General features: G+C 46.5%; 2 protein-coding genes and 2 long non-coding RNA genes across 5 annotated transcripts; 2 read left to right on the forward strand and 2 right to left on the reverse strand.

Moving 5' to 3' along the window:
- Positions 1-4,406, reverse strand: RPL11 (ribosomal protein L11). Of its 2 annotated transcripts, none has more exons than NM_001253907.1 (6): positions 4,378-4,406; positions 3,486-3,633; positions 2,251-2,357; positions 1,672-1,803; positions 516-626; positions 1-79 (listed from the first exon to the last, which is right to left on the reverse strand). In NM_001253907.1, the coding sequence occupies exons 1-6, from the start codon at positions 4,381-4,383 to the stop codon at positions 50-52; spliced, it is 534 nt and encodes a 177-aa protein (NP_001240836.1). In that variant the 5' UTR covers positions 4,384-4,406; the 3' UTR covers positions 1-49. The 2 variants fall into 2 exon arrangements, with proteins under 2 accessions (NP_001240836.1, NP_001240835.1); NM_001253906.1 differs by having other exon boundaries at positions 3,486-3,636.
- On the forward strand, positions 4,238-14,005 carry LOC111093587. The gene is made up of 3 exons (XR_005356023.1): positions 4,238-4,432; positions 7,071-7,205; positions 13,807-14,005. It is a non-coding gene; the product is annotated as an uncharacterized LOC111093587 (long non-coding RNA).
- LOC487375 (elongation factor 1-alpha 1-like) lies at positions 6,420-16,613 on the reverse strand. The gene is made up of 7 exons (XM_038531629.1): positions 16,470-16,613; positions 13,711-13,890; positions 13,316-13,612; positions 10,108-10,258; positions 9,765-10,021; positions 8,596-8,830; positions 6,420-7,124 (listed from the first exon to the last, which is right to left on the reverse strand). The coding sequence occupies exons 1-7, from the start codon at positions 16,611-16,613 to the stop codon at positions 7,003-7,005; spliced, it is 1,386 nt and encodes a 461-aa protein (XP_038387557.1). The 3' UTR covers positions 6,420-7,002.
- Positions 14,288-26,045, forward strand: LOC111093587. Its single transcript, XR_005356022.1, has 5 exons — positions 14,288-14,411; positions 16,189-16,373; positions 23,184-23,577; positions 25,018-25,184; positions 25,742-26,045. It is a non-coding gene; the product is annotated as an uncharacterized LOC111093587 (long non-coding RNA).
- Positions 26,046-26,436: the final 391 nt, after the last annotated feature.

Genomic DNA, 26,436 nt, shown 5'->3' on the forward strand with positions numbered 1-26,436 from the left:
TACATTTCACTGAAAAGTTTTTATTGGCCTTTTGGATAGAAACGGGAATTTATTTGCCAGGAAGGATGATCCCATCATACTGAAAGAGAAGAGATTTTATTTTTTCACAACAGGAGGCAACAGCAAAGATGGCAGCAATTGCTAACATTTGAGAATTCACATCTGATACGTGAATTCAGCTCTGAACCCCACATCCCTTCTGGACTAAACAGGAAACTGGCCAGTTTTAACAACTGCTACACCGTGCTGAACTACACTATACCTTGAGAAAAGGGAGCTGTTAAAGCCTTATTCCTCCCCTTCCAGTTACCTGCATGTATGGGGGTGGGGAGAAAGCCTGATACTGGCTGTTCAAGCCACCAACCCTGGAGGCCCATTTTGCCAAGGTGCCCAACCAAATACTCCATCTTTAAAGAAACTACCCACCAAATGGTGCTGGATTTTGCACCCCCAAATCCCAACTCCATTCACCGACACCACATTCCACCAGTTCACCTGAGATAAATCAGCTTTACCTTCTGCTGGAACCAGCGCATGGCTTCCTCTTTGCTGATTCTGTGTTTGGCCCCAATGCAGCCTGTCCTGCGCTTCTTGTCTGCGATGCTGAAACCTGGCCTACCCAGCACCTGTCCCAGGAATAACCAACAGTCACCTAGCCAGCTCACAGTCAAGAGTAGACGGACAAGACTCACACACTGGAGGCTGATCTTCAAGAGTCACCTTGGTGGCCCAATGAATTCTTGAGCAAGACACCCATGATCTCAGGGTCTGATAAACCAGTTAGCAGCATCCTGGACAACGCAGGTCTGCTTTGGAGGCTGGAACTTGCAGTACCTCCCCCCTTTCCTGCCCAACTTCCAAAGGTAGCTAAGGATTCTCCATCACTGCTCCCCAATCTTCAAAGCGCATTTTAAAGATGACATTAACAACAACAAAAAAAAAACCCTTAACTATAATACGTGCATTTTAAAACTTATTCTGAGAAGAACAAAAAGTTGTTCTTCTCTTTTGCTGCAGTTCAAAGTGCTTCTTAAACGCTTGCTGTTCCCAAACTCCCTGTGAGCACCTACCTCTCCTCAGTGTTCGGATACTCAAATCTAATGAGGGTGCTGCCATGACTCAGGTTCCATACTAGTCAGGATTTCTGGGGTTTGCTATGTAGTTTTATGGTTGACAAATACGTTGCAGTAACACAACAATGGTCATTTTTACACTGAAATCCCTATCCTGACTGAGCAAACAGCCACATCACCAAACTCGCATCTATGTCCTCTGGATGGAAGCCACCCCATCCCCAGGGTCTAAGGGAAGGAGCTAGAAAAAAGTGGCCTCAGTACAGTCAACCCACACAACAAATACTGCACCAAAGCTCTCAAATTTTCAATTCAGTGGATGAACAGTCCCTTCATCCACCTCAAAGCCATACTAGTGCTTGCTGAATCCTAAATTCTTAACCTTTGCAATAGCAAGATCTCGTCTATCTAGTCCAGTGCTGTATCCCAACACCTGCCACACATGAGGTACATCTTCCCAAGGGGGAGAACACAAAGGCAGACAACACTCAAAGTTTCAGTCCAACATTTGAACATCAAGATAGCACACACAAAATAAAGGAGTAGCAGATTCCACTCTTCTCACAGACCAGGAGTAGAAAAGACTAAATATTCATACCACATAGAAGTCCAGGCCGTAGATACCAATGCTTGGGTCATATTTGATCCCCAGATCGATGTGCTCCTGGATCCCAAAACCAAAGTTTCCAGTATCGGAGAAGTTATTTTTTCTTAACTCATACTCTCGCACCTAAGGAGACAAATGCAGCAATCATATCCCTCGTCAATTCAAATCCCCCCAAATTATTAGTTTAGTCCTCATCACTCAGCACCCTGAGATACAATTCGATATAATTTGATCATGAACAAAAATCTCATTTCCCCACGACACCAAATCACAACCCACGATAGGAGTTTCTAGAGCTAAAAAAAAAAAAAAGAAAAGAAGAAGCAGTTCATAGAGCTTTCCCAATATTTAAAAGGCATTGAAAAACCCAGAGAAATCATTCAAGAATAAAGTTTAAAACCTTGTTGGGTGCAGGAAACACCCTTTAGAGGTTCAAAAAAATTTCAAATTAAAAAAATATATCAAGGGACCAAAGACAGTGTACAAAGTATAACCACTGCCACTGTAATTATCTAGTTGTTAACACATAAGCTGGTGCTCTTTATTATCCCATGAGGGGATCAGCCTCACCTTTAGACCTTTCTCCAGGATTTCTTCTGCTTTGGCCCCACGGACTGTGCAGTGGACAGCAATCTTTTCATTTCTCCTGATACCAAAGGATCTAACCGTGTACCTAGCTGCAGGAGGGGAAAACAAGGAGTCAGGTATCACACTCCCACTGCACTCACCTCTTCCCTAGAACATCATCTCCACAATTCTAAGACACATTAAATATCCACCCACATCCTAAGTGCTGGCATTCCTACCAGTGTCACCTACATCTGGTTTCATCCATAGCACAGAAAACAGATTTTTCAACTTCCAAGTCATTCAATCATACTTAAGCAATTAAGAGCTCAAAGTCACATCTAAGTCTCAGGACGGGCCAAGTTCACAGCCAGAAGAGGCCACTAGAAAGGAATATGGTCACTGTATTCTAAAGAAAACAAAACATTATTGATAATTCTCTAATGTTATCCTGTTATAGATGAGGTTCTGGGAGGTTAACTTGCCCCAAATCACAGTTGGTAACAAAAGGCAGGATCTAAACCCAACAATGTGCCATACTGCATTATCCTAAAGCAAAGAAACTTAACGATGCTAATGTCCACGCTGGGCTTGGTATGTAGCAGGCACTTCATAAAATCTATTTTATTTTTCACAATCTTATTATCATCTCATTTAGGCAAATAAGGAAGCTGAGACCCAGAAAGGCTGAGGCCAGACCCGCAAATGATGGGGCCAGGATTTGAACCCAGTTGGCCTAGGCACAGAGCCCTTCTCCATGTAGCCTATAAATTCTCAGTGAGTCATTCAAGCCAAATATCACCTAGTGCATTCCTAATGTTTCTAACTTTACCCGGAAAAATCTCTACTTAGGCTGGCCCTGGCTGAAGCTCTGCTAACTTAAAGACCTGGTATTCCAAAACCAAACCCGTCTTGAAAGGAAAATACTTTGGGATCCCTGGGTAGCTCAGCAGTTTGGCGTCTGCCTTCGGCCCAGGCAGTGATCCTGGAGACCCAGGATCGAGTCCCACATCAGGTCCCTGCATGGAGCCAGCTTCTCCCTCTGCCTCTCTGTGTCTCTCATGAATAAATAAAATTAAATAAAACAAAGGAAAATACTTCTTGGGTAGCTCAGGATGGTGATGCTTTTTAAGGGGCATCAACTGTCACTTTCAAAACGGGCACTGAAGAGGCTGTATACCAGGTAAATTAGAAAAGAACATGCAGGGATGTTCTCTCCCCTGACGGCCACCACTGACCTTTGGAGAACACTGGGGTCTGGCCCGTGAGCTGCTCCAGCACCTTGGCCGCGCGGGTCAGTCTGTCTCCACTCTCCCCCACACAGATGTTGAGGCAGAGTTTGCGGATGCGAAGCTCCCGCATGGGGTTCTCCTTTTCACCTTGATCCTGCTGCAACGAGGGAAGCGCAGCAGTCAACACGCCACCCCGCCACAGCTCCGAGTCCCACATCTGTAGACACCGCCTACCTAGTTCTGCTCATCCCGGTTCCTAACGACAGCCTTACGGGCTTGCAAAGCATCGCGGTGTCTGTGCACCAGCTCGGGAGCTGGGCTCCCCCTCCGCGCCAGGAATGGACGAACAGAAACTTGGGGCAGGTAGCGGGAGTTCGAACCCCAAGGGGCTCACCCCCGTAAGGTGTCGGAGCGCGCGTCCCCGCTACAAAGCCGACGGGCAAGAAAATCGGATTTAAACGCCGCTGAGGAAACAGGAAGCGCGTGGTTGGGCGACGTCCCCCATTCCTTTCGGAAGCAGCCCGGGGGGCAGAGGGCAGGCGGCCTCCTCGAGCGGAGGGGCGGGCTGCGGCTCCCTAAGCACCCGGCAAGCCTCAAGTCCCCGGGACGGGGAACAGGTCCAGCCCCTCCGTTCGCTCCGTCGCCCTCCCCGCAGCTGACGCGCCGCGCTCCGCTCGCCCTCCCGGCGGCCGCCCCCAGCCGGCTGAGGAGCGGGAGGGGAGCGGGAGTGGAGGGGGCAGGGCTCGGCTCCGCGGCCTCGGCCCGCATGGCTCTGCCAGTTCCGCCACGGCGAGCCTTACGGGCTCCCTTCTCCGGCCGCGGACGAGGCAGCTCCCGCCTCGGATGAAGGCGGATGGAGGCGGATGAAGAGAAGCAAAGCAGGGCCTCAGCTACTCACCGCCATGGTGGAGAACAGGAAGAGAGGGCGAAGCTTCCGGCCCAGGGCCTTATGGGTCAGGAGGCGGGCTCTCTCCCCAGGCTGCCCCGCGGGCCGCGGCGGGCGGCGGGCGGCGGGCGGGCGGGCGGGTGGGCGCCGCCTGGTCCCCGGGACGCGGGTTTTCCAAAAATAGTTTTTTAAAGCTTTTCCTTGAGCTTCCGGTCTCCACGGGCGCCCTTCCCTCCCACGGTCTCCGGACCTCGTGGTTCCTGGCGTGAACCGACTTCCAGGGCCACGTGAAATCAGTCGTGCAAATCGCCAAGTAGGGGATCCCTGGGGGGCTCAGCGCCGCCTTCGGCCCGGGGCGTGACCCTGGAGACCCGGGGTCGAGTCCCGCAACCGGCTCCCTGCACGGAGCCTGCTTCTCCCTCTGCTGCCTCTCTATCATGAATAAAATAAAATCTTAAAAAAAAAAAAAAAAAAAAACTAAAAAAAAAAAAAAAGAAAATCTTAAACTTATTCGGGGACAATGTGAACATGTGGAATTTATAGTTAGAACAGAGGTGGCTGAAGAGCCCTGAGCTGTGGAGACGCAGTCGTGCTCTAGTTAACCCAATACGCGACCCCGGCCAGGTTACTAATTAGACCCTCTTTGAGCCTCAGTTTTCCTCAGCTTTAAAATGGGTACCTAGATCATAGGAGATTGTTGTGAAAGTTAAATGAAGTAATTGTGTAGAGCACGCATAAGGGGTTACGCTTTTATTTTTTTTAATTATTTATCTATTCATGAGAGACAAGAGAGAAGCAAGAGACAGGCAGAGGGAGAAGCAGGCTCCATCCCAGGATCCCCTGGATCACAACCTGAGCTGAAGGCAGACGCTGAGCCTCTGAGCCACCCAGCTGCCCAAGAAGGGATTTCTCTTAATATAAACCCACTATATCCAAGCAACCCCCTTCCCCCGCCCCCCAAAAAATGTTAGACATGGTGTATAATCAACAGTCATCCTGCACGCCCAAAGATGGGTTGCAGATTAGTCTGACAGACAAAGGCTCTGCTGGCAAACAATAAGCCAGCTCTGCTGGCTTCCCGGTTTACACTAATTCTCAGCAGCAGCACCGCAGGGAGAACCTGGCATTGAATCCACCAGTTTCTTTAACAGGAATAAATAGCCAAAGGACTTTGGTGGAAAAGGAGACAAGCCTCTCACTTCTACCATTAAACCCCCAGGTTCTCCTTGTTTCATCCAATAGGCACACATGGGACTTCTGGGAAGCTGGGCTGATAGAGAAAAGAGACACACACGCACCCAACACCCCCCAACCACACTTTTGATTTTCCTCCATCAGGCACCCACCAACTAGCCCAGAGCAGAGGCCTCAACCAAAGCTCTGGGAGGAACAGAGCCAAGGGAGGGGCTGCTCCAAAGCTTGGAATAAAGAGCTCAGACTGCTGAATGCAACAGATGACCTTGGATTTTCTTTTGCTATAAAGCATGTTTTTGGAATAATTGACAAAAATCTGAATCGGGTCTGCAGATTTCAGAAGTGTATCCATGTTAGTTTAATGTCCTCTTTCTGATGACTTGACCTTGGTTGTATCAGAGAATATTTTTTTTTATTTTTATTTATTTATGATAGTCACAGAGAGAGAGAGAGAGGCAGAGACACAGGCAGAGGGAGAAGCAGGCTCCATGCACCGGGAGCCCGACGTGGGATTCAATCCCAGGTCTCCAGGATCGCACCCTGGGCCAAAGGCAGGCGCCAAACTGCTGCGCCACCCAGGGATCCCAGAGAATATTTTTGTGTTTGAGAAATACACCTGTAGTATTCACTGTAAAGGGCCATCATGTCTGTAACTTACTCTCAAATAAGGGGGAAAAAATGTGGTAAGATTTGGGGAATCTGGGTGAAAGTTGCCTCTTGCAACTTTGTAACTCAAATTGTCAAACTGAAGTTAAAAAAAAAAAATAACCTGAGGGAACTATGTATCTAGAAAATATAAAAACAGGCTCATTCCCTTCCCCTCAACTTTTTTCAAACAGAACTTCCCAGAAATAGTACCTCCTTGCCTCCAGCTCGCACACCATGTTAATGAGAGTGGCTAATTACCATGCCCAGCAAGTACCAGCTCACTCAAAGTTCAGCATCCCTTTGGAGGCAGATACTATCTTGTTTTTCCATTTTACAAATGAGCACACAGAGAAGTTCGGTAACTTTTATAGATGCTATTCAAGTCAGGCAGTTTAGCACCAGAGTTCTGTTGTAGGAACTGAAGAGCTTGGCCAGGGCTAAAAGCTGCTCTAGACTTCCTCCTTTATACTTTTTCCTCCTCGTGACTCTAGCTCTCTGGTTCTTGCACCAGTCAAGCACCAGAAGGAAGCTGAGGTGTGGAATTAGACTGAGCAACCCACCTGCTTCCTCCTTGCTTACAGCATCGAGGTCAGTAGAGGCAGAGGCAAAGACTTGGTGTGCTTTATTCCCATGCCTCAAACTCATCAGCAAAAAGAAAAGTGCATTAGCAGGGGTAGGTTTAAGACATTTTAGTCAAGAGAAGAGTAAGTCTAAGTCTCCTTGAGCTCTTCTTTTCCAGCCGTGGCTTCTTCTGGGCTGCCCTCTCCTGGAAAGGTCTAAAGTAGTCGTCACCACTCATTTCTTGGCTGCCTTCGTGGCAGACTTGGTGATTTTGCCACCAGTCGCTGCTTTTTTCTCCACAGCCTTGATGACCCCAACAGCCACTGTCTGCCTCATGTCACGAACAGCAAAGCGGCCTAGGACACAGGACATGAAGAAACAGGTGGAGAACACTAGCAGGGCAGGAGCTATTATAGGACACTGGCATGGGAGGTCAAGTAAGTGATACTCTGAATTATACATATAAGTGCATGCAATTATCTCAACAACTCAAAGTAGAGCTCATGATAGCTGTTTTGCAGTTGGGAAAACTGGGGCAAAGAATCAGAAGGTCACTTTGCTGTGATGGTTGAAAACCCAGAAAGTCTCACCCCAGCACTTATGTTCTTAGCCACTGGACTGTCCTACTTCCATAAGTAAAGGTCACAGAGAAAACTTTGCTTTGGGTGCACCCACCACCCTACCATACTAATGCTTCCAGCCTCCAAGCAACTAGCATCTTCTCTGTGCCCATCACAACAACTTGTAGGATGTATCTCATTTACACTCAGCTGTGAATCTGGCAATTGCTTCTCCTAGGGGGTACTTGAGTGCTTCTCTAACTTCAAGTTGTGGAGGGCAAGGCTTTGGCATCCGGTTTCAACCTCATAGTATTTTTGTCAGAGGTAGAAAGAACCAAACCCACTTTGCAAGATTCCTGTGGCAGCCTCTGTGGCCCACCTCTAAAATTTTGAAATTCACCCCCTTCCCCATTAACTGGGAGATCCTGATGGCAGGGACTTCTTGGTTTATAAATATCTATCATCTAGCACTTTTATATATTGCCTACTCCCTATATATGAATTTTGAACATTCTAGATTAATTGTTCAGACCTAACCATGTATAATCTACTTGGAGGATCTAAGACCCTAGGCTGCAGCCTTGACCTGGTGAATCTATCAGGGTCTGAGCCTCTGGATTTAATAGGGTCCATCAGTGGTTCTGATTATCTACCAGGTTTGAAAACCACTGCACTGGAGAATAAGAAGGAAAAAGAAAATCCCTGCTAATCTCTGCTCTGTTCACCTCTTCTAGATCAGGGTTTCTCAAGTTGATGTGCATCCCAATTACTTGAGGGTCTTGTTAAACTGCACATTTGACTTCAGCAGGTCTGAAAATGGAGTCTGAGGTTCTTCGTTTCTAATCACCTCCCAGAGGATGCCTGTGCTCCTGGTCCACAGACCATACTTGGAGTACAAGTCTCTGAAGTGGCCCCTGCCTTGCTTGTGACACTACGCAAGCCACTTTCCCTTTTTTGGGCTCTTCTAATCTGGAACTCTGGTCCTTCTGACAGTTTTTTTTTTAATTTATTCATATATATTGAGAGAGGCAGAGACACAGGCAGAGAGAGAAGCAGGCTCCATGCAGGGAGCCTGACGCAGGACTCAATCCTGGGTCTCCAGGATCACACCCTGGGCTGCGGGCAGTGCTAAACCACTGCACCACCGGGGCTGCCCCTTCTTACAGGCTCTACAACCTGGCTTGGGTGTGACACATTGGCTAACTTACTCCCTGGAGCCAAGAGGAGGAAGGGGCAGCTCCAGTAGTCAGGTGCTATCAGGACTTACCAAGGGGCGGATACTCTGAGAAGCTTTCCACACACATGGGCTTTCGTGGAATCATCTGAACAATGGCGGAGTCCCCAGACTTGAGGGCTTTGGGATGGTCTTCCAGCTTCTTGCCTGAGCGCCGGTCAATCTTCTCCCTGAGTTCTGCAAACTTGCAGGCAATGTGGGCCGTGTGGCAGTCCAGAACTGGTGAGTAGCCAACTGCAATGCTGCCAGGGTGGTTGAGAATGATCACCTGGAACCCAGCGTGGGATGGGAGCAGGGGGAGAGCTTTAGCCAAGCATCCTTCAAAGGAAGTAGCCCTAACCAGCTGAGGAGTCAGGCATCTTGGACACACTTCAAATTATAGTGAGCATTTGAACAGTTATATAGTATACCAAATTCTGTCCTAAGTATATCTCATGCATTCCAATTTAATTTTCATAGCAGAGAGCCTGAGTAATTTACCCATGATGAAATAGCAGGGAAGCGGTAGAGCTAGGGATGAGTGATATAAAACCTACACACATACGTGTAATTTATGTTCTGCTTTCCCCCCACCATTTAGAAAAATGCATTGTAATAGCTAACTAACTTGTTAGGTGACCTGTTGGTCCCGGATCAGATGTTTTACATATCATCACCTCATGTAACTCTCCAAGGCTCACTGTGAGGTAGTGCCAGCCTCCACACGCAGAAGTAAGAATGTGCCAGATGTTACCTTCAGAACAGCTTTCACATTCTAACTCTGGGCTGAGGAAACACCTAAGAGCTTTAACACAAGGATTCCCAGGTCCCACCCAAGTCTACTGAATCACTCCCCAGAACCATTAGGAAGAATGTTAGGGATATGCATTTTTGTTTTTGTTGTTCTTGTTTAGGAATCTGCATTTTTGAAACACTTCGCAGGTGATCTAATCCACCTGGCTTGAAAACTACTGCTTTAAGGCATCAAGACCATACTGTGGAAACTAACAAGATCATTGAACTGCATTGTTTTGTTAAAGGGCAAAATAGCAAATAAGCTGCATTCAGGATTCTAGGGCAGTCTGACTCTACCCACACTGCTGCTCAAGGGCCCACCATGGATCATATGCTCAGTACTCACTTCCTGAATGATCCACTGAGCCACTCTGCTTGTAGGACAGGATGACTGTCTCAGGAAACACCCCTTAAATGGGCCTCCTCACCTGGGAGATGAAACTCGCCACTTCTAAGGGTGGATCATTCTTGCTGTCTCCTGCCACGTAGCCCCGCCTGATGTCCTTCACTGACACATTCTTCACATTAAAGCCCACATTGTCTCCAGGCAAGGCCTCAGCCAGGGCCTCGTGGTGCATCTCTACAGACTTGACCTCTGTGGTGATGTTGCAGGGGGCAAAGTTCACCACCATGCCTGGCTTGAGGTAGCCTGTTTCCACCCGGCCCACGGGCACGGTGCCAATGCCTGGGGGGACAGAGCAACCAGACATGTCAGCAGCCAGACTTCAGTGAGCCCCCAACACCAAGGACCCCCACACAGCATGTACTCACCCCCAATCTTATACACATCCTGCAGAGGCAGCCGCAGGGGCTTGTCCATAGGACGGGCAGGGGGCATGATGGAGTCCAGTGCTTCTAGCAGTGTCATACCTACTATGTTTCCTTCCTTCCTGGTGATCTTCCAGCCTTTAAACCAGGACATCTGGAAAAGCCACCCAACATGCAGCTTGCTTAGGCTCAAGGGAGCCTGTCCCAGATGCCAACGTGTATTTAACATGGGACTTCAAGCAATTTTTTAATGTATTCTGAGCCTCAGCTTCCTCATCTATGAAACAAATATCACCACCTACTTTGCAGGCTCAAGTAAAGACACAAAAGACCACACACAACCCACCAAGCACAATGTTTGACATGTGCTACACACCCACTAAATGATGGCAAGGTGTTGCCCCTCATTTGAGCCAATATTCTTAGGAAGCAGAGATTTCTTGAATCTGATTAGCCCTTAGGCCTCATTCTATCTGTTGATTACACAGGAGAAGCAGAGAAAACATGCAGCACAGTTAAGTAAGCATCAGGAATGAGAATGAAAACAATATTCAAATACCCTAACATTTATACCTTGTAAAGACTAGATGTTCCCCAACATCTTAGGCAAGGGCAGCATTATTGAGCATAAGTCCTTCTAGAAGGACAATCTTAAGGATAATAGTTCATTATATACATGTCTTTTAAGTAGATACTTCCCTGAAAACCTTGGCCAAACTTAGACATCATATTTGCCTTCAGAGATATATCAGTTAACTGGAAATCCAGTTGGCTCCTTTCTTTGGACCAACTTCCCAAACACCAGCTTCATCCATGAGGATAAGTTATTCTATTAGTTTGATGAACTTAGCAACTAACTTGGCTCTATGCCAACTCAGAGGCCTGAATAAGCGTACAAGGTCAGCATCTTCCCTATCTTAAAAGTGGGGAAACGGAGGTCTCTGATATTACAGGTATTTCTTGAAAGCAGAGGCTAAACCCTAAGTCTACTATCTAGTCCACTGACTGCATGCTTTGTTCTTTTGCATCTAGAACATACTAGATGCCTAATGAATACCCACAGGGACAGAAGAATGAAATCTCCTTATTTCACTAGCTGAACTCTGGGAAATTCTTGGGAAATGGGCATCAAACTTCAGGTTTTTATTCTACTGTCATTTTAGAAGGCCCCCTCCTTCACCACCCAATATAGAGTAACTCTCTCATACTGTGCCCCCTTAGCCTTATGTTTTTCTTAGCACTTGTCATCATCCACTGTATTACTATTGCTCCCAGAAGACCCCAGTGCCATGAGCAGAGTTGCATCTCATTCTCTACCACGCCCTCAGCACCAAGGACAGGGCCCCGCATGGAAATATTGAAGTACCATACAAATGAACACACTGCCAGTAGTAGTTCTACCTTTCCCAGGGACAGTTGGGCAATTTGTATCAGAAGACTCCAGAATAATGCCTACCCTTTGTTTCACTAGGAACTTACTCTAATTAAATGATGGAGGACGCATGCAAGGATTTGTTTATCAAGATGCTTACAGCAGTTTTTAATAAAACTAGAAACACTATTCTTAGAAGCTGGTGACCTTGGGTTATTAACTACACCATAAGTTTTCTTATTTTATTTATTTTAAAATTTGTTTATTTATTTGAGAGAGACAGAGACAGAGACAGAGAGACAGAGAGAGAGAGAGAGAGAGACAGGCAGAAGCAGAAGCAGGCTCCATGTAGGGAACCCGATGTGGGACTCGATCCCAGGTCTCTAGGATCAGGCCCTGGACCAAAGGCGGCGCTAAACTGCTAAGCCACCAGGGCTGCCCAGTTTTCTTATTTTATATGGGAATAAAATGCCTTCTTCATGGGGTTCTGGGCATGTAAAGCGTTCAGTCTGGTGTCTGGCACATAGCAATTTCTCAATGCCATTTCACTTAATAGTGGATATGGCTACACAATCTATTGTAACTCTGATCTACAATATAAAACACTAAGTATTCAACATATTTAAATGGCAAAGAAAATTTCAAAAAGTTTCATAGAAAATTACATACAGTGTGAGTCCAGCTGTGAACATCTGGAAAGAACTGCGTAGAAACTAGGTTATCTATAAGCTATGAAGTCTATGCTTCATATCTGTATGAAAGGCTTGGGCAGCCCCGGTGGCTCAGCTGTTTAGCACTGCCTTCAGTCCAGGGTGTGAGCCTGGAGGCCCGGGATCGAGTCCCACGTCGGGCTCCCTGCATGGAGCCTGCTTCTCCCTTTGTCTGTGTCTCTGCCTCTCTCTCTGTGTCTCTCATGAATAAATAAATAAAATCTTTAAAAAAAAAAAAAAAAAAAAGAAAGGCTTATTGCAAAAATGTTAGACATTACTTTTATAATCAGGAAAAGATTATGCTATATACATGGAAGAAAGGGCTAAGAATCTTCAAGTCAGTTATGGAAAAAGGTGGGCTTTAGGCAGTAAAGTAGTAAGGGATAGCAATTAACATTTGAGCACCAACTGTATACATGAACAGATTCCCACGTGGAGTCTCTCATTTAATTCTTACAGTCCCTTAAAGTGAGTCCTAACACCCAGAGTATTATTTCCTCTCTTACCCCTTTACTGTGGGCAAGGGAAAAAACTGGGGCTTCACCAGGTCTGATGCCAGAGTTAGAATTTCTTTGTAGGGAGACACTCACTTAAGAATTTTAAACCCTGTTAGATTCTGGGATCCATGAGCACAGTGAGTATATCTTAGACACATTTATATTGCCCCCACACTTCCTAACCTGCCTAGAGAGGTAGCTTAGATACTGTGAGCATGGACTAGAATTCCAGACTCTGCTGCACTGCTCAGTAGAACTTTCTGCAATGATGGGAATATTCAGTAAGTTCACTGTCCAATGTGACAGGCACATGTATTAGCTACATTTCAAGTGCCCAGCAACCACAACTAAGGAACTGAAATTATTTGATTTAAATTATTAAAGTTAATAGCTACATGTAACTAGCTATGACATTGCACAATGCAGCCCTATGCTTACTAGTTGTGTAGTCTTGAGTAACGTCTGTTCATCTGAAAAATGGGGATCAAATCATGTACCCATAGGGATGAAGACCCTTCAAAGTGATTGGCCCATAAGCAAGCTGTAAATCCTGGGTATTATATTCTTGAAGAAGCTCAAAGATTTGAGTGGGAATGTTGCATTTAATTAGCCCTGTCCCGGTCAGCTCTCACCTTGGTGCTTGGTTCTATCATGTTGTCCCCATGCCAGCCTGAGATGGGCACAAAGGCGACAGCCTCAGAGTTGTAACCGATCTTCTTGATATAGGCCTTCACCTCCTTGCTGATCTCCTCAAAGCGTGCACTACTGTAAGGAGGCTCTGTGACGTCCATCTTATTGACTGCCACGATGAGCTGCTTCACGCCTAGTGTATATGCCAGCAGTACGTGCTCACGGGTCTGCCCATTCTTGGAGATGCCAGACTCAAACTCACCTACACCACTTGCCACAATCAGCACAGCGCAGTCTGCCTGGCCCAGGTGACAGAGGGAAGAAGGCCCAACTCAGATTTGGCCTGGGACACCCACTGCCAACCCCCAAAGCAGAGCCAAGACAACTCTGGGTGTACCTGTGAGGTGCCTGTGATCATGTTCTTGATGAAGTCACGGTGACCTGGGGCATCAATGATGGTGATATAGTATTTCTTGGTCTCAAACTTCCACAGGGAGATGTCAATGGTGATGCCACGTTCCCGCTCTGCTTTCAGCTTGTCCAGAACCCAGGCATATTTGAAGGAGCCTTTGCCCACCTGGGCCAGGAGTAGGAGGAAAACCCCAGTGTCACCTCTAATATCCAAAGCTGCCCATCAACCAGGAAGGAAGTTCCCAAATGAATGGAGAGTCAGAGGAATGGTAACAGGGCAGTGTATGGTAAGGCCTTTGAATTTTTCAAACAATAGTATTTATTACTTATATAATTAAGTTTTTCTTTCAGAGCTGGTTTTAGAGTCAGAGTGACCCAGGGCCAAGTGATAAAGTGTCTAGGCAGACATATGGACCTGGTACAGGGTCAGCAAGCCCTCAAATCAGTAATAGCAAATGCATAAATAATGCTGACCACATACCTGGTGCTGTTTTAAGTACTTACCATGGGTTATCTCATTCAATCTCACAACAACTTAGCAAAATTTTATTATCCTCATCTTGCAAAGTAACAGAGAATTAACTGACCAACCCAAGATCATCTGATGAATAAAGAGCAGAGTCAAGATTTGAACCCCAAAGCATCAGACTCAAGTTCAAGCTCTTAACCACTACCCTCTGTTAAATGGTATCTATGACTGATTGCTAGCCTGGGGAGGATGGGCTGCTTTCAGCACTGGTAAAAACGAGGCTGGGGATCCCTGGGTGGCGCAGCGGTTTGGCGCCTGCCTTTGGCCCAGGGCACGATCCTGGAGACCCGGGATCGAATCCCACATCAGGCTCCCGGTGCATGGAGCCTGCTTCTCCCCTGCCTGTGTCTCTGCCTCTCTCTCTCACTGTGTGCCTATCATAAATAAAAAATTAAAAAAAAAATTAAAAAAAAAAAACGAGGCTACAAAAATCGGTAGCATATTCAAGTTAACATGCTGGTCTGGGGTATACTCTACCACTTGCCAGCTCAGGGGTCCTGAACATCTATTCATTTCAGCTCTAATTAGAGGGCAGAGTAGAGAAAAGGAAAGACTGGAGACCAGGCGGCTTCCTCAAGAACACTAATTAGTTTATTAAGATATAAACTAGGTGTCCTAACTTTTGCTACTGTAGGAACTTCTATTTTATGAAGTCCATTATAGTTTAGAATATTCACTAGATAAGCAGCTATCAAAGAATGGTCCAGGGACCCTGATACATTTTAGAGTTTGCGTGATCAAACTATTTTTTTTATCAAAACTATTTTTATAATGCAAAGACATTATTTGCCTTTTCCCTCTCTCATTGTCTCATCATTGTGCAGTGGTGTTTTCCCAAGGCTACATGACAAGTGAAATCACAACAGGTTGTTTACAGAAGCAGATGAGAATCCAACTGTCTTCTATTAAATCAGACATTAAACCTATCAACAAAAATATAAAACATCATCATCCTCCCAAGGTTTTAGAAAATAATTATTTTTCATACACAAAGTGATACTTATGTTAATACATGGAGTGTATTACTATTATTTTTAAGTGATTTAGGCATTTTTAAACCTCAGTTTTCATTTCAAATATCATAAATATATAGATTTAATTTACATAAACTAACTCTTTGGGGTGCTTTTAAGAATGCAAAGGGAAAAAAAAAAGAATGCAAAGGGTTCCCCACATCCACGTCCCTGGATTCCATTCATTACTCTCCATGCCCACTGCTGCTGCCTGAGCCCAGGCCACCATCCTTGCTCCCATGGTCAACAGCAACAACCTCCCAGCTGGTTTCCTAGCTCCTAGAGTTGGGCCCTTGGCCTGTTCTCTCCATGCTGCAATCAATGTGCTCTTCCTAAAAAGATCTTGCCTGGGACCCCTGGGGGACTCAGCGGTTGGGTGTTTGCCTTCGGCTCAGGGCGTGATCCTGAGATCCTGGGATCGAGTCCCACATCAGGCTCCCTGCATGGAGCCTGCTTTTCCCTCTGACCATCTCTCTGCCTCTCTCTGTGTCTCTCATGAATGAATAAATCTTAAAAAAAAAATCTTGCCTGATTCCCATCACTCCCATGCCTGAAATCCTTTAGCTGCTGCAGAGAAAGTGGCCGGGCTGTTTAGCAGGGCACTCGAGGCCACTGTCCCCTGTCCTACCAGGCAACAACTCTGCATCTCAGGTGCTGTTCCAGTTTCCTTGTGGCTCACGGGCACCTGTCCCACTTCCTTAAGGCTCAAAGGAAGTCCATTCTTGGAATCCTTCAAGGCCTCTCGGGACATGTTCATTGTCCATAACCTAGGCTCCTACAGCACCCATGCTATTACCGAACTTATGGTGTGATAGGAGAGTGTGTGACCAGGAGTTGCTTGCACCTACCATGTATCCATGGGGGCTACCCTAAGGTCCATGGTAGATGCATGAAAAATCCTTTCCCCTCTTTTAAATGCCAGCTTTAGCTCCTGAGATACAGTGTGGCATCTGCATCACCCTGGGATTTAAACCTTGGCACCATCCTCAGGCAAGCTGTTAAACACCTCTAACCTCATCTGTCTCACCTGGAAAATGGCAGCCACACCACCTGCCTGACATGAGTGAGAGGGAAAGCACCTACCAGCCCAGCAGGTGCTCAGCAGAGGTGAGCAGTCTCCTCCCCCAAAATGAGGCATCCCTCCCAGGGAAACCAAGGCTAGGAAGGAGGGCTGGGCGTGGGGCTCAGATAGAGCAGTCTCACCTCTGAGGCCTCCTTCTCAAACCGGTCGATGGTCCTCTTGTCAATGCCTCCACATTTGTAGATGAGATGCCCTGTTGTTGTGGACTTGCCGGAATCCACATGGCCAATAACCACAATGTTGATGTGGGTCTTCTCTTTGCCCATGCTAGGAGCTGCTCAGAGAAAAGACAGGATGCTCAGAGCATGAATTGACCACCTCCTGTCCCTAATTCATCTTCCTTGGGACTGGGCCAGCTCAACCACCAGAGGGTGAGGCAAGAGGAAAACAGTTGGCCAGGAGGGCAGAGAGGGGGCCTCTCCAACACCTCACACCTGAGGATGCTCTGGTCTTTTCCCCAGCCGCAAGGAGGAAGTGCCTACCTCCAAAGCCAGGAGAAGCCCCTCACGCCTAGAACAGACCAACCAGGCAGTGGGCCCCACCCACCCCCTTTTACAAACATCTCTAGCCCGTCCTTCAAATCCCTTGTTCCTACTGGCCCTGGCCCTGGGATACATGGGAAAAACACAGCACCCTTCTGACAGGGGGTGGACTCTCCCTCTCCACGTTGGGAGGAGGATGAGGCTGCTGCCCACCAAAAGGAGGCTCCTCTGGGCTTTTTACACAAGTGCTTCCTGGTCCTTTCTCAGCCTCACAAACTGCATGGATTTATCCCTGTTTCCAGCTGCTTGCATACGGCCTGTGGCAAACCCTGAGTTTGGGAAGTGAGTGCAGAATGACTCCTACGCCTTCAGGCCCTGACCCCCATATGCACTGTCACCTTTATGCAGCCGCTAACTCTATCTGAGAGATGAGGGAGCTGTGCTCAGGGGCTGGGCCACTGGGAAGAAAGTAGCAGAACTCAAGTGTGGCCCCAGAGTCTCAGCCAGATTCCAGCGCTGCAAATTCATGCCCGAAGGAAGGCAGGCAGGGATAGGAGTCCAACCCTGCATGTTTCTGGGGTCCCAGCCTCCAGCACTGGCTTGCTGAAGGAATGTTTAGGGTAGGACCTGGGAAGAATATGAGGGGGGTGAGGGGCGAGGAGGGACAGTCTCCCACACAGAAGGGCTGGCCCAAGAATTGAGGACCAAGCTACTGGACTGTAGTCTGAGGCTAGTACAGTTCTGGCAGCCTCCAAGAGTTCCGAAACCATCTACACATCAGTTCGTAGGGACCAGGTTCTCTGCCTGGAGACCAGTTAGATGCAGGGAAAGGTGGCAGAGAGAACAGGCTTCTGAGAAGGCTTACCTAATCGGATTACAGCCCTGGCTATGCTATTCTCACTCAGTAGTCCTGGGAGTCCAGCTATTTCTTGATGTTGAGGTGATTCAAGGAGATAAGCCTCCTCGCTCATAAATCTTGATGATGCTGATAATTGGTCTTTTAAAGAACTTATGACAAAGTGGGAACACATGGAGGCGCTCTAACTACAAACCACAGGTTAACCTGTTGCTAGAACCTGGGCAGTTAGTTGGGAGCTGGAGGGGTATCATTACAGCACTGTGCTGGTCACACTGACCAACTCTGGCCCCTCCTCTTCGGATACAGGTGGTGGTAGAGAAATGATTTGTGAGTAGTTGAATCATGTAGCTAATTTCCCCTTCATCTAAGTTTTGTTTTTCACTAATTATTTGGCATCTTGGTGTGTTAACGGTTTCTTAGCTATAAGTCCCACAAGTTCATAAGGGGTAAAGTGAGGCCCTTGGGATCCTTGTGTTTATCATTCCTCCCTGGACTTTCAGTTCCTGCTTCTGAGTATCTGTGGATCATTGGAAAGGAAACTGGTTTTGGATTCCAAAGACCAGGCAAGTCTCAGCTTTGCCACTTCGTGGCTTCCTCCCCCTTCCTCCTCTACCTTCTCTTCATTTTCACCAGCCTAGCTCTTCCTCTCTTCTTGCAAGACAGAGGGGAGCTTCCTCCCCACAGGCAGCAGCAGGACTGCAAGGACACCAGCAGGTCCATTAGCAGATCCCCATCAGTGTATAGTCTAGGAGGTTCCCAATGCACGGAGGTGCACTCAGGAGCCAGGGTCTGAGGGACAATCCAGAGTCTAGAGACCCCACAGAGTCCTCAGGGTTCTAGAGGTGGGGGTCTATGGAGGGAGTGAGTAGGGACTGGAGGGAGGGGAGGGTACCAGGGGATCCTGAGCCATGGAAAGAGACAGCTTAGAAGAAGGCTTTGGAGCCAGAGACACCTGAGTGTGAATCCTGGCCTCAACCCTTAACAGGTGGGCAATTTGGAGCAAGTTGGTTGCCCTCTCTGGGCCTCATGTAAAATGGAGATAATAATCCCAGCTCACATATACTGAGCCCCCATCAGGTGCCAGGTACTGTGCTGAGCCCTTTATAGGTAATTTTCCATTTGCCCCAAGAAAACACCCTCTGAGGTAGGTAGTAATACTAATAGTTTATACGGAAATGAAAGCAAAGTTGTTTAATCTAAGAACACATAGGTCATAACTGGTGGAGACACAAATGGCCCAGGCATTCTGAGAACACTCAAAATTATTATTTCACAAGGTTGCTGGGAAATTAAATGGTATAATTTACATTTGTTAATTATTTTCACCTATTAGATAGGCAAAAAGGAGAGAGCTTAAAGCAATATTGTTTTATATTTCCATAATTAGTAAATACTTTCACAAAGTATTAGTTTTCTCTACATATCTTCTTGAATGAATTTTCTTTTTATCTTTTGATTCTTCAGCTAGTGGGGATTTGACATCAACTCCTTTCCCAAGAGATCAGTCTTCAAGCTGTAGGACTGTCCTGTCCAACATGGTAGTCACTACCCACATGTGGTGACTTAAATTTAGATTAATTAAAATTAAGTAAAATTTAAAATTCAGTTCCTTAACTACAATGGCCACATGTGAAGTGCTCAAGAGCCACCATTTTGAACAGCATGGACATGAAACATTTCTATCATCACAGAAAATTCTATCAGACAGCACTGCTATTGGAGAAATCAAGTCTTGTCTTCTGAAACCTTGAGATTGAGCCATGGTGCCAGGAACTCTGCTTCTAGATCTGTCATGGATTGGCTGGACTGCCTCAGACAAACACATACCTCTAGACCTTATTCTTTTTCTATAAAATATTGGCAGAGGTTAAAAGAGGTAATACATGAAAGTCTTTTAAGATTTGATCTTCTGGGGTCAGTTCTGGGAGCTCTGGATTCAATTTCTGATCACCTTTCCTTTAATCCCTCTAAGAATTCAAAGGTTTCAACTGGCTCTATTATAAAGGAGGAGCTTTGGTGAGCTCGTGGGCCCCCTGGCAGTTACTTACTGTGTATTTCTTACGGGACAGCATCTGATTGGATGTGGCCAAATCTGAGCCAATCAAAATCTCTCTAACTAGATCCTGGTTTGGGGATTTAGGGTCATTTAATCTCTCCACATGGTAGAGACTATAATTGAGAGAAGCAGTTAGTGGTAGCTACTGTGGTGGAGAAACTAGTTTAGAGGAAGATAGGGAGAGGGAAACAGCAGACCTTCAGGGAAAAACAGTAGAATCCCCATGTCAAGCTCTTGGAATCTTTGAGACACCACTAAGTGTAATAAATTCTTCCCAATACCTTCTTTTCTATTAGCCTCCAGTTAATTTCTTTTTTTTTCTTAAGGATTTTATTTATTTATTTATTTGAGAGACAGAGCGCACACACAAGCAAGAAGAACAGCAAGCAGAGGGAGAGGGATAAGCAGACTCTCCACTGAGCAGCAAGCCCACGACTCAGGGCTTGATCCCAGGACCCTGGGAATATGATCTAAGCCGAAGGCAGACACTTAAAACTGAGCCACCCTGGCACCCCAAGCTCCAGTTAATTTCTATTGCTTGTCACCAAAGATTCCTAACCCATGTCGGTTAAGGCAAAGGGGTTTGGCTCATTATCGTTCTGAAAAGTTGAGTGAGTTTTCAGCTGAAAGAAAGAGAAAGCTAAACAAGAACACCCTCCCACACACACACCAAGAACAAACTGAAAGGAAAACAATCTTCAGGTGTTAGTTTGACAGATGTTTCTTGAGCACCTATATTGTGTCCAGCGCCTTATATACATTATCTAATCTTCACAAAAACCCTTGAGAGGTAATGCTTTCCTCATTTCAGAGGGAATGGAGGGCCAGAGAGGTTAGGGGGCTCATGCAAGGACACACAGCTGGTGAATGGCAGAGACACTGCATCAGGGCTCAGTGAGATGACAATAAGGGCTTATCTGCATAAGCACAGGGTGTGAGTGAGTAGGTTTCCTGGGTGGGGACCCACTTGGCTCAGAAAGTAAAGCAAGTCAGAAAGATCACATGACGTATGACTCAGTTTTTCTGGCTACAAAGAACACAGCAACCTTTCTACAGTTCAAAGTGGGGAAGGGTAGATTGGTGAGGAAAGTCCTCTAAAATAAAAAGCACTTGTAATCTCAGTATCTCTTGTTTTCCATCTTCTTAAGATTTCTCTTACTACAAAGGTTCCCAGACTGAGTAAAAATTATTCCTCTCTTAATTCCATGGAAAATGTTAGAGGGGGTAGGAGAGGGAAAAGCAGTCCCCATATCCGTTCTGGAATCCAGAGTTTACTTTGCAATTCCATCACCTACATATACAAGGATCTGTTACAAATCAGTAAAAAGAGGCCCTACAAACACACAAATAGGCAAATAGCCAATAAACCAAGAAAGAATATTCAACATTTGGAGGAATGAAAGAAAAGCAAATTGAAACAACATACCATTGTTTACCTTTCAGGTTTTCAAGAAAAAAGAAAACCTAAACAATATTGTTGGAGAAGATGTGGGAAAATGGGCACTTTCATACTTTGTTGATGGGAGTGTCAGTCAATATATACTTCCTATAGGGCATTTTGGAAATCTGAATCTAGAGCCTTAAAATATGCATCCTTTTTACTCAATTCAATTGTAGATATTTATCAAAAGGAGGTACAGGGACATCTGGGTGGCTCAGCGGTTGAGCATCTGCCTTTGGTGGGGAAGGGGGGATCTGGGATTGAGTTCTGCAGTGGGCTGTGATCCCGGGATCTGGGATTGAGTTCTGCAGTGGGCTCCTTGCGGGGAGCCTACTTTCCCCCCTGGCCTGTGTCTCTGCCTCTCTCTCTGTGTCTTTCATGAATAAATAAATAAAATCTTAAAAAAAAAAGGAGGTACAATTATGGGGGTATTCTTTCTAGAATTGTTTATAACAGTGGGAGTGTCTCTGGGATGGGCTGAGGCTGCCAGGATGCTGGGGACACTCACAGGGTTTAGGACAGCTGTTATTTATCAACTGAAGGAGAAATATTACCACAGTTTACCATTTGTACCACCATATCGTGTATCTGTAATTCTGGTTTTAAAAACTAAAAAACTAAAAAATAAAAAATAAAAAAAATTTTTAAAGTAATCTCTATGGCCACTGTGGGGCTTGAATCATGACCCCGAGGTTAAGAGTTGCAGGCTCAAGGGTTGCTGGAGGAGGTAGGGTGGTGGAATGGGGTAACTGGGTGACGGGCATTGAGGAAGCCCTGTGTTGTATTGTTATGTACAACTGATGAATCATTGAACTCTACCTCTGGAACTAATAATACACTATACGCTAATTAATTGAATTTAAGGAAAATAAAATTCTTTTAAAAAGCACTGCAGGGCGCGATCCTGGAGACCCAGGATCGAATCCCACGTCAGGCTCCCGGTGCATGGAGCCTGCTTCTCCCTCTGCCTATGTCTCTGCCTCTCTCTCTCTCTCTGTATGACTATCATAAATAAAATAAAATTTAAAAAAAAAATAAAAATAAAAATAAAAAGCACTGCAGGCTCTACCAAATGAGTCAGCCAGGTGCCCCTAAAACAATATCTTATTTATTTATTTATTTATTTATTTATTTATTTATGAGACAGAGTGAGCACAAGTAGGAGGAATAACAGAGAGAGAGGGACAAGAAGACTCCATGCTGAGCTCAGAGCCTGACTCAGGGCTCCATCTCAGGACCCTGAGATGATAACCTGAGCTGAAATTAAGAGTTGGATGCTCAAACGACTAAGGGACCCAAATGCCCCCCAAACCTTTTTTTTTTTTTTAAAGGTTGTTTCTGCTTCCTCATGGAGTTGGAGCTGGGGCTGGAGTTTTATTTCTCAGTCTTCTGGTTGAGCACAGGTCCTGGGGCAAGATTATATCATTACTCTGATGGGAAATGGAATGTATGTGTGTTCTCAGGGTTTAAGCATTTCTTAGTTTTAATTTCCAATATGGTAAATACTGAAAGAAATACTCCCCCCCCCAAAAAAAGAAAGAACCCACATAAACAAAAGATCTGTAGGGTCTTCCATAATACTTACAAATGTACAGGGTTTTCAAAAAGTTTGAGAACTGATAATTCAAACAGACGGACGTCAGGGTCATTTTCAAGACTAGAAAAGTAGGGCATGTGGATTGCCCAGGGTCACCAAATAATGAGCAAAGCCTGGATACAAATCTAGGCTTGTCTATCTGAGTCCTCTCTTTCCCACGACTTGCCAAGGAAACCCTCTTCAGTACAGTGTGATGCTTGGTGTCTGTGTGTCTCTTGGTGGGGATGCAGGCACCTTCTCTGAAGCATCCAGCACCTGGCCTAGGACCCCACCCTAACTGGGAGAGCAATGGGTATTTGCTGGCTGAGTAAATGAATGACTCTTTCCAAAAGGACTCAGTTGAAATTCTCCCTAGGAAGAGGATGAATGCAAAGTTAACCAAACTCTCTCCTTACACTTAGCCCTATTCCTTTGGCCATGTTCTTTGGCCTCAAGCTTCTTGGAAGGGCTGCCAGGGATAAGAAGCCATGCGAGCAGCAGATGCTGGGGAAGAAGGTCCCTGTCTTCAAGGAGCTCCTGGATAACAGGCAAGAGTAGCCCAAAATATTCAGTGATATGAGTAACAAGTGGGACTGACAAGAGAGGGGCTGAGGGGACAGGGAACAGGGGCCCTACCTTGACTGTGTGTGGGTTCAGGGTGTCAAGGATGCTTCATTTCCAACCTGGAGACTAAAAGTCCAACAGGAATTGGCCAGCTGAGGAGGTGGAGAGGACAGTCCCATGCAGAAGAAGAGCATGTGGAAGAGACATGAGAGAGAGAGCTTGTGGAAAGATGTTCTGGCAATAGCTGGAGAGGTAAGTCCCAACCACACAGGGCCACAAAGACCATGAACAGAGCTTAGGCAGTGGGGAACTGTATTAGTTATCTTGGGCTGCTATAACAAAATACCACAGGCTCCATAGCTTAAAGAACAGAAATTAATTTCCTTATAGTTCTGGAGCCCAGGAGTCCAAGATCAAGGTGGCAACAGATTCAGTTTCTGGCGATGGTCTCTTCCTGGCTTGAGACAGCCACCTGTTTTCCTGGGTCCTCACATGACATTGTTTCCTCTGTGCTTGCGCTGGGCAGAGCGTAGGGGCAAGCTCATTGTGGTCTCTTCTTTTTTTAAAAAGATTTTATTTATTTATTCATTCATGAGAGGAGAGACAGAGAGAGAGAGGCAGAGACACAGGCAGAGAGAGAAGCAGGCTCCATGTAGGGAGCCTGATGTGGGACTCGATCCCGGGCCTCCAGGATCAGGTCCTGAGCTGAAGGCGGTGCTAAACCGCTGAGCCACCTGGGCTGCCCTGTGGTCTCTTCTTATAAGGATGCCAGTCCAATCAGAACAAGGCTCCACCCTATGACCTCATTTAATCTCAATCACCTCTTAAAGAACCTATTTCCAAATGCAGTCACATTGGGTCTTAGGGCTTTACCACCTGAATGTGGGGGGAACAGGATTCCCTCCACTGCAGGTGCCACTGGAAGGTGGCTGGGAGGGGATAGGGTCGACTGGCCTGTAGGGAGCGCTCTCTCTCTGGCTGCTTAGGGAAGGATGGGCCAAAACAGGCAAGCCTGGAAACTGTTTGAATGGCTGCAGTTGTCTAGGGGTGAGAAATGCTGCCTGATTAGAGGCATGGCATTTGGGGTGGAGAAGGGGCCACCATTTAATGAATTTGAACCCACAGGATTCAGTATATGGGGTGGGGGGAGAGAGAGGCAAAAGATGGCAGTCAGGTTTCCAGTGTCGGTAAATGGGTGGTTTCAGAGCCAGCTTCAGGGGTGTGTGACCTGCACCATCCCACATGCAGAAGGGGCCAGCGCCTATTTAATGCCCTGCTGTCACTGTCCTGAAGCTTTTGATAACTTTTTAAGAAGGCAGCCCTGCATTTTCATTTTCCACTGGGCCCTGTGAATTGTGTAGCTAGTCTGTGTGGTTGGGAGTTCATGGACCAAGATGGGGACTCTGGAGAAGGAAGAGGTTTGAGGAGGAAGATGCAGAGTTCAGAGTGAGCTCCTTGTCACACCCATGTTCAAAAACTTTCCAGTCTTTCCTACAGGTGTCTTTTTCTTGGGCAGCAGGGAAAGGGGACTATGTCCCCTGGGGTGGGGGGGAGCTTTCTCCCTTGAGACCTTTCTCCTAAGGGGTTGCCTGGCCAGGAGGGGGCCCCTCTTTTCATCCTCCACGTCTGTTATCCTCCAAATGGGATCCTCCAGACTCTCCTTTCCTATGAGCCACCTCTCATCCTCCACAGATTGCTGGACCAGAGCGGGGAGGGAGCTGGTCTCTGGCAGACCCAGGAGGATGCCCACCCTCTACCCTCTCTCTTGAGACAGTTGGATGGTACCTGCTTATTTATCCCTGCCTCCTAATTTACAACCATCACACTAGCCATCGAGGACAGGGGCTTTAGAACCTCAGGTGGGTGCAAATCAGGTGGTGAATATATTCCCTTCAGGACTTCTTAAGGCCTCCGCTGCCTTATCTGTGGAGTGACCACACACATTATTGACACTTCTGAGAACAAAAGGGGAGAATGGGCACAAAATACATACTCATTATTCTGGGATGATGGGCACAAACTGAATCGCCCCAAGTAAATTGGGGCACTCAGTCCCCCCACTTATCCATAACGTGGGATTAAATGGAATCACACACAGAAGGCAGGTGCTCAAGGGACAGCACCTGTTATCATTCTATCCTCTGCATTCACCCTCAACCCATGCCTGAATTTCATTCACTCATCAGTCATTCATTGACTCCGACTGCGAGCCAGCCAGACAACTATTTATCTATTCAGTCAAAGTTCTGTGAGCAGCTCATGTATGCTGGGGCCCAGGGCTCAGTTCTCATGATCCAAAGATGAGTGACACCACTTGCCCCTCTAGGGCTTGCAGGCTTATAGGATGTGATGGGTTGAATAGTATCCCCCCAAATTCATATCCACTCAGAACATGACCTTATTTGAGTCTTTGCAGGTGTAATTAAGGATGGAGATGAAATCATACTGGATGACGGTGGACCCTAAATCCAATGACAACGTCCTGATGAGAGACAGGATACAGAGGGACACTGAGGCAAAAGTCTTGTGGAGACAGAAGCAGAGACTGGAGGGCTGTCACACTCCAAGAACACCAACGAGTTTGCCAGTAGCCACCAGAAGCTAGGAGAAAGTCATGAGTGGATTCTCCCCCTGAGCCCTCAGAAGGAACCAACCTGGCCAGCATTTTTATTTCAGACTTCTGGCTTCCAGAACTGTGAGAATATAAATTTCTGGGTTTTTAAAAAAATATTTTATTTATTTATTCATGAGAGATGCAGAGACACGGGCAGAGGGAGAAGCAGGCTCCCTGCAGGAAGCCTGATGCGGACTCAATCCCAGAACCCCGGGATCACACCCTGAGCCGAAGGTGGACACTCAACCAGGGAGCCACCCAGGTGTCCCATTTCTGTTAAAGCACCACACTTGTAGCAATTTGTTACAGCAGCCCAAGGAAAATAATACAGAGGGGGATACAGATACTATCTATGTTGATAATTAAAGAATTCTCAAATTGCAGCTACCTCTGGAGGTCAGTGGGGGGGCATAAAAGGGGGCTTCTGGGGACTGGTCACATTCACTTCTTGATCAGGATATGCATGCATGTTCACTTTGTCACAATGAACTGAGCTG

This window comes from Canis lupus, chromosome 2 (assembly GCF_011100685.1).
Source record: "Canis lupus familiaris isolate Mischka breed German Shepherd chromosome 2, alternate assembly UU_Cfam_GSD_1.0, whole genome shotgun sequence".
NCBI lineage: Eukaryota > Metazoa > Chordata > Mammalia > Carnivora > Canidae > Canis > Canis lupus.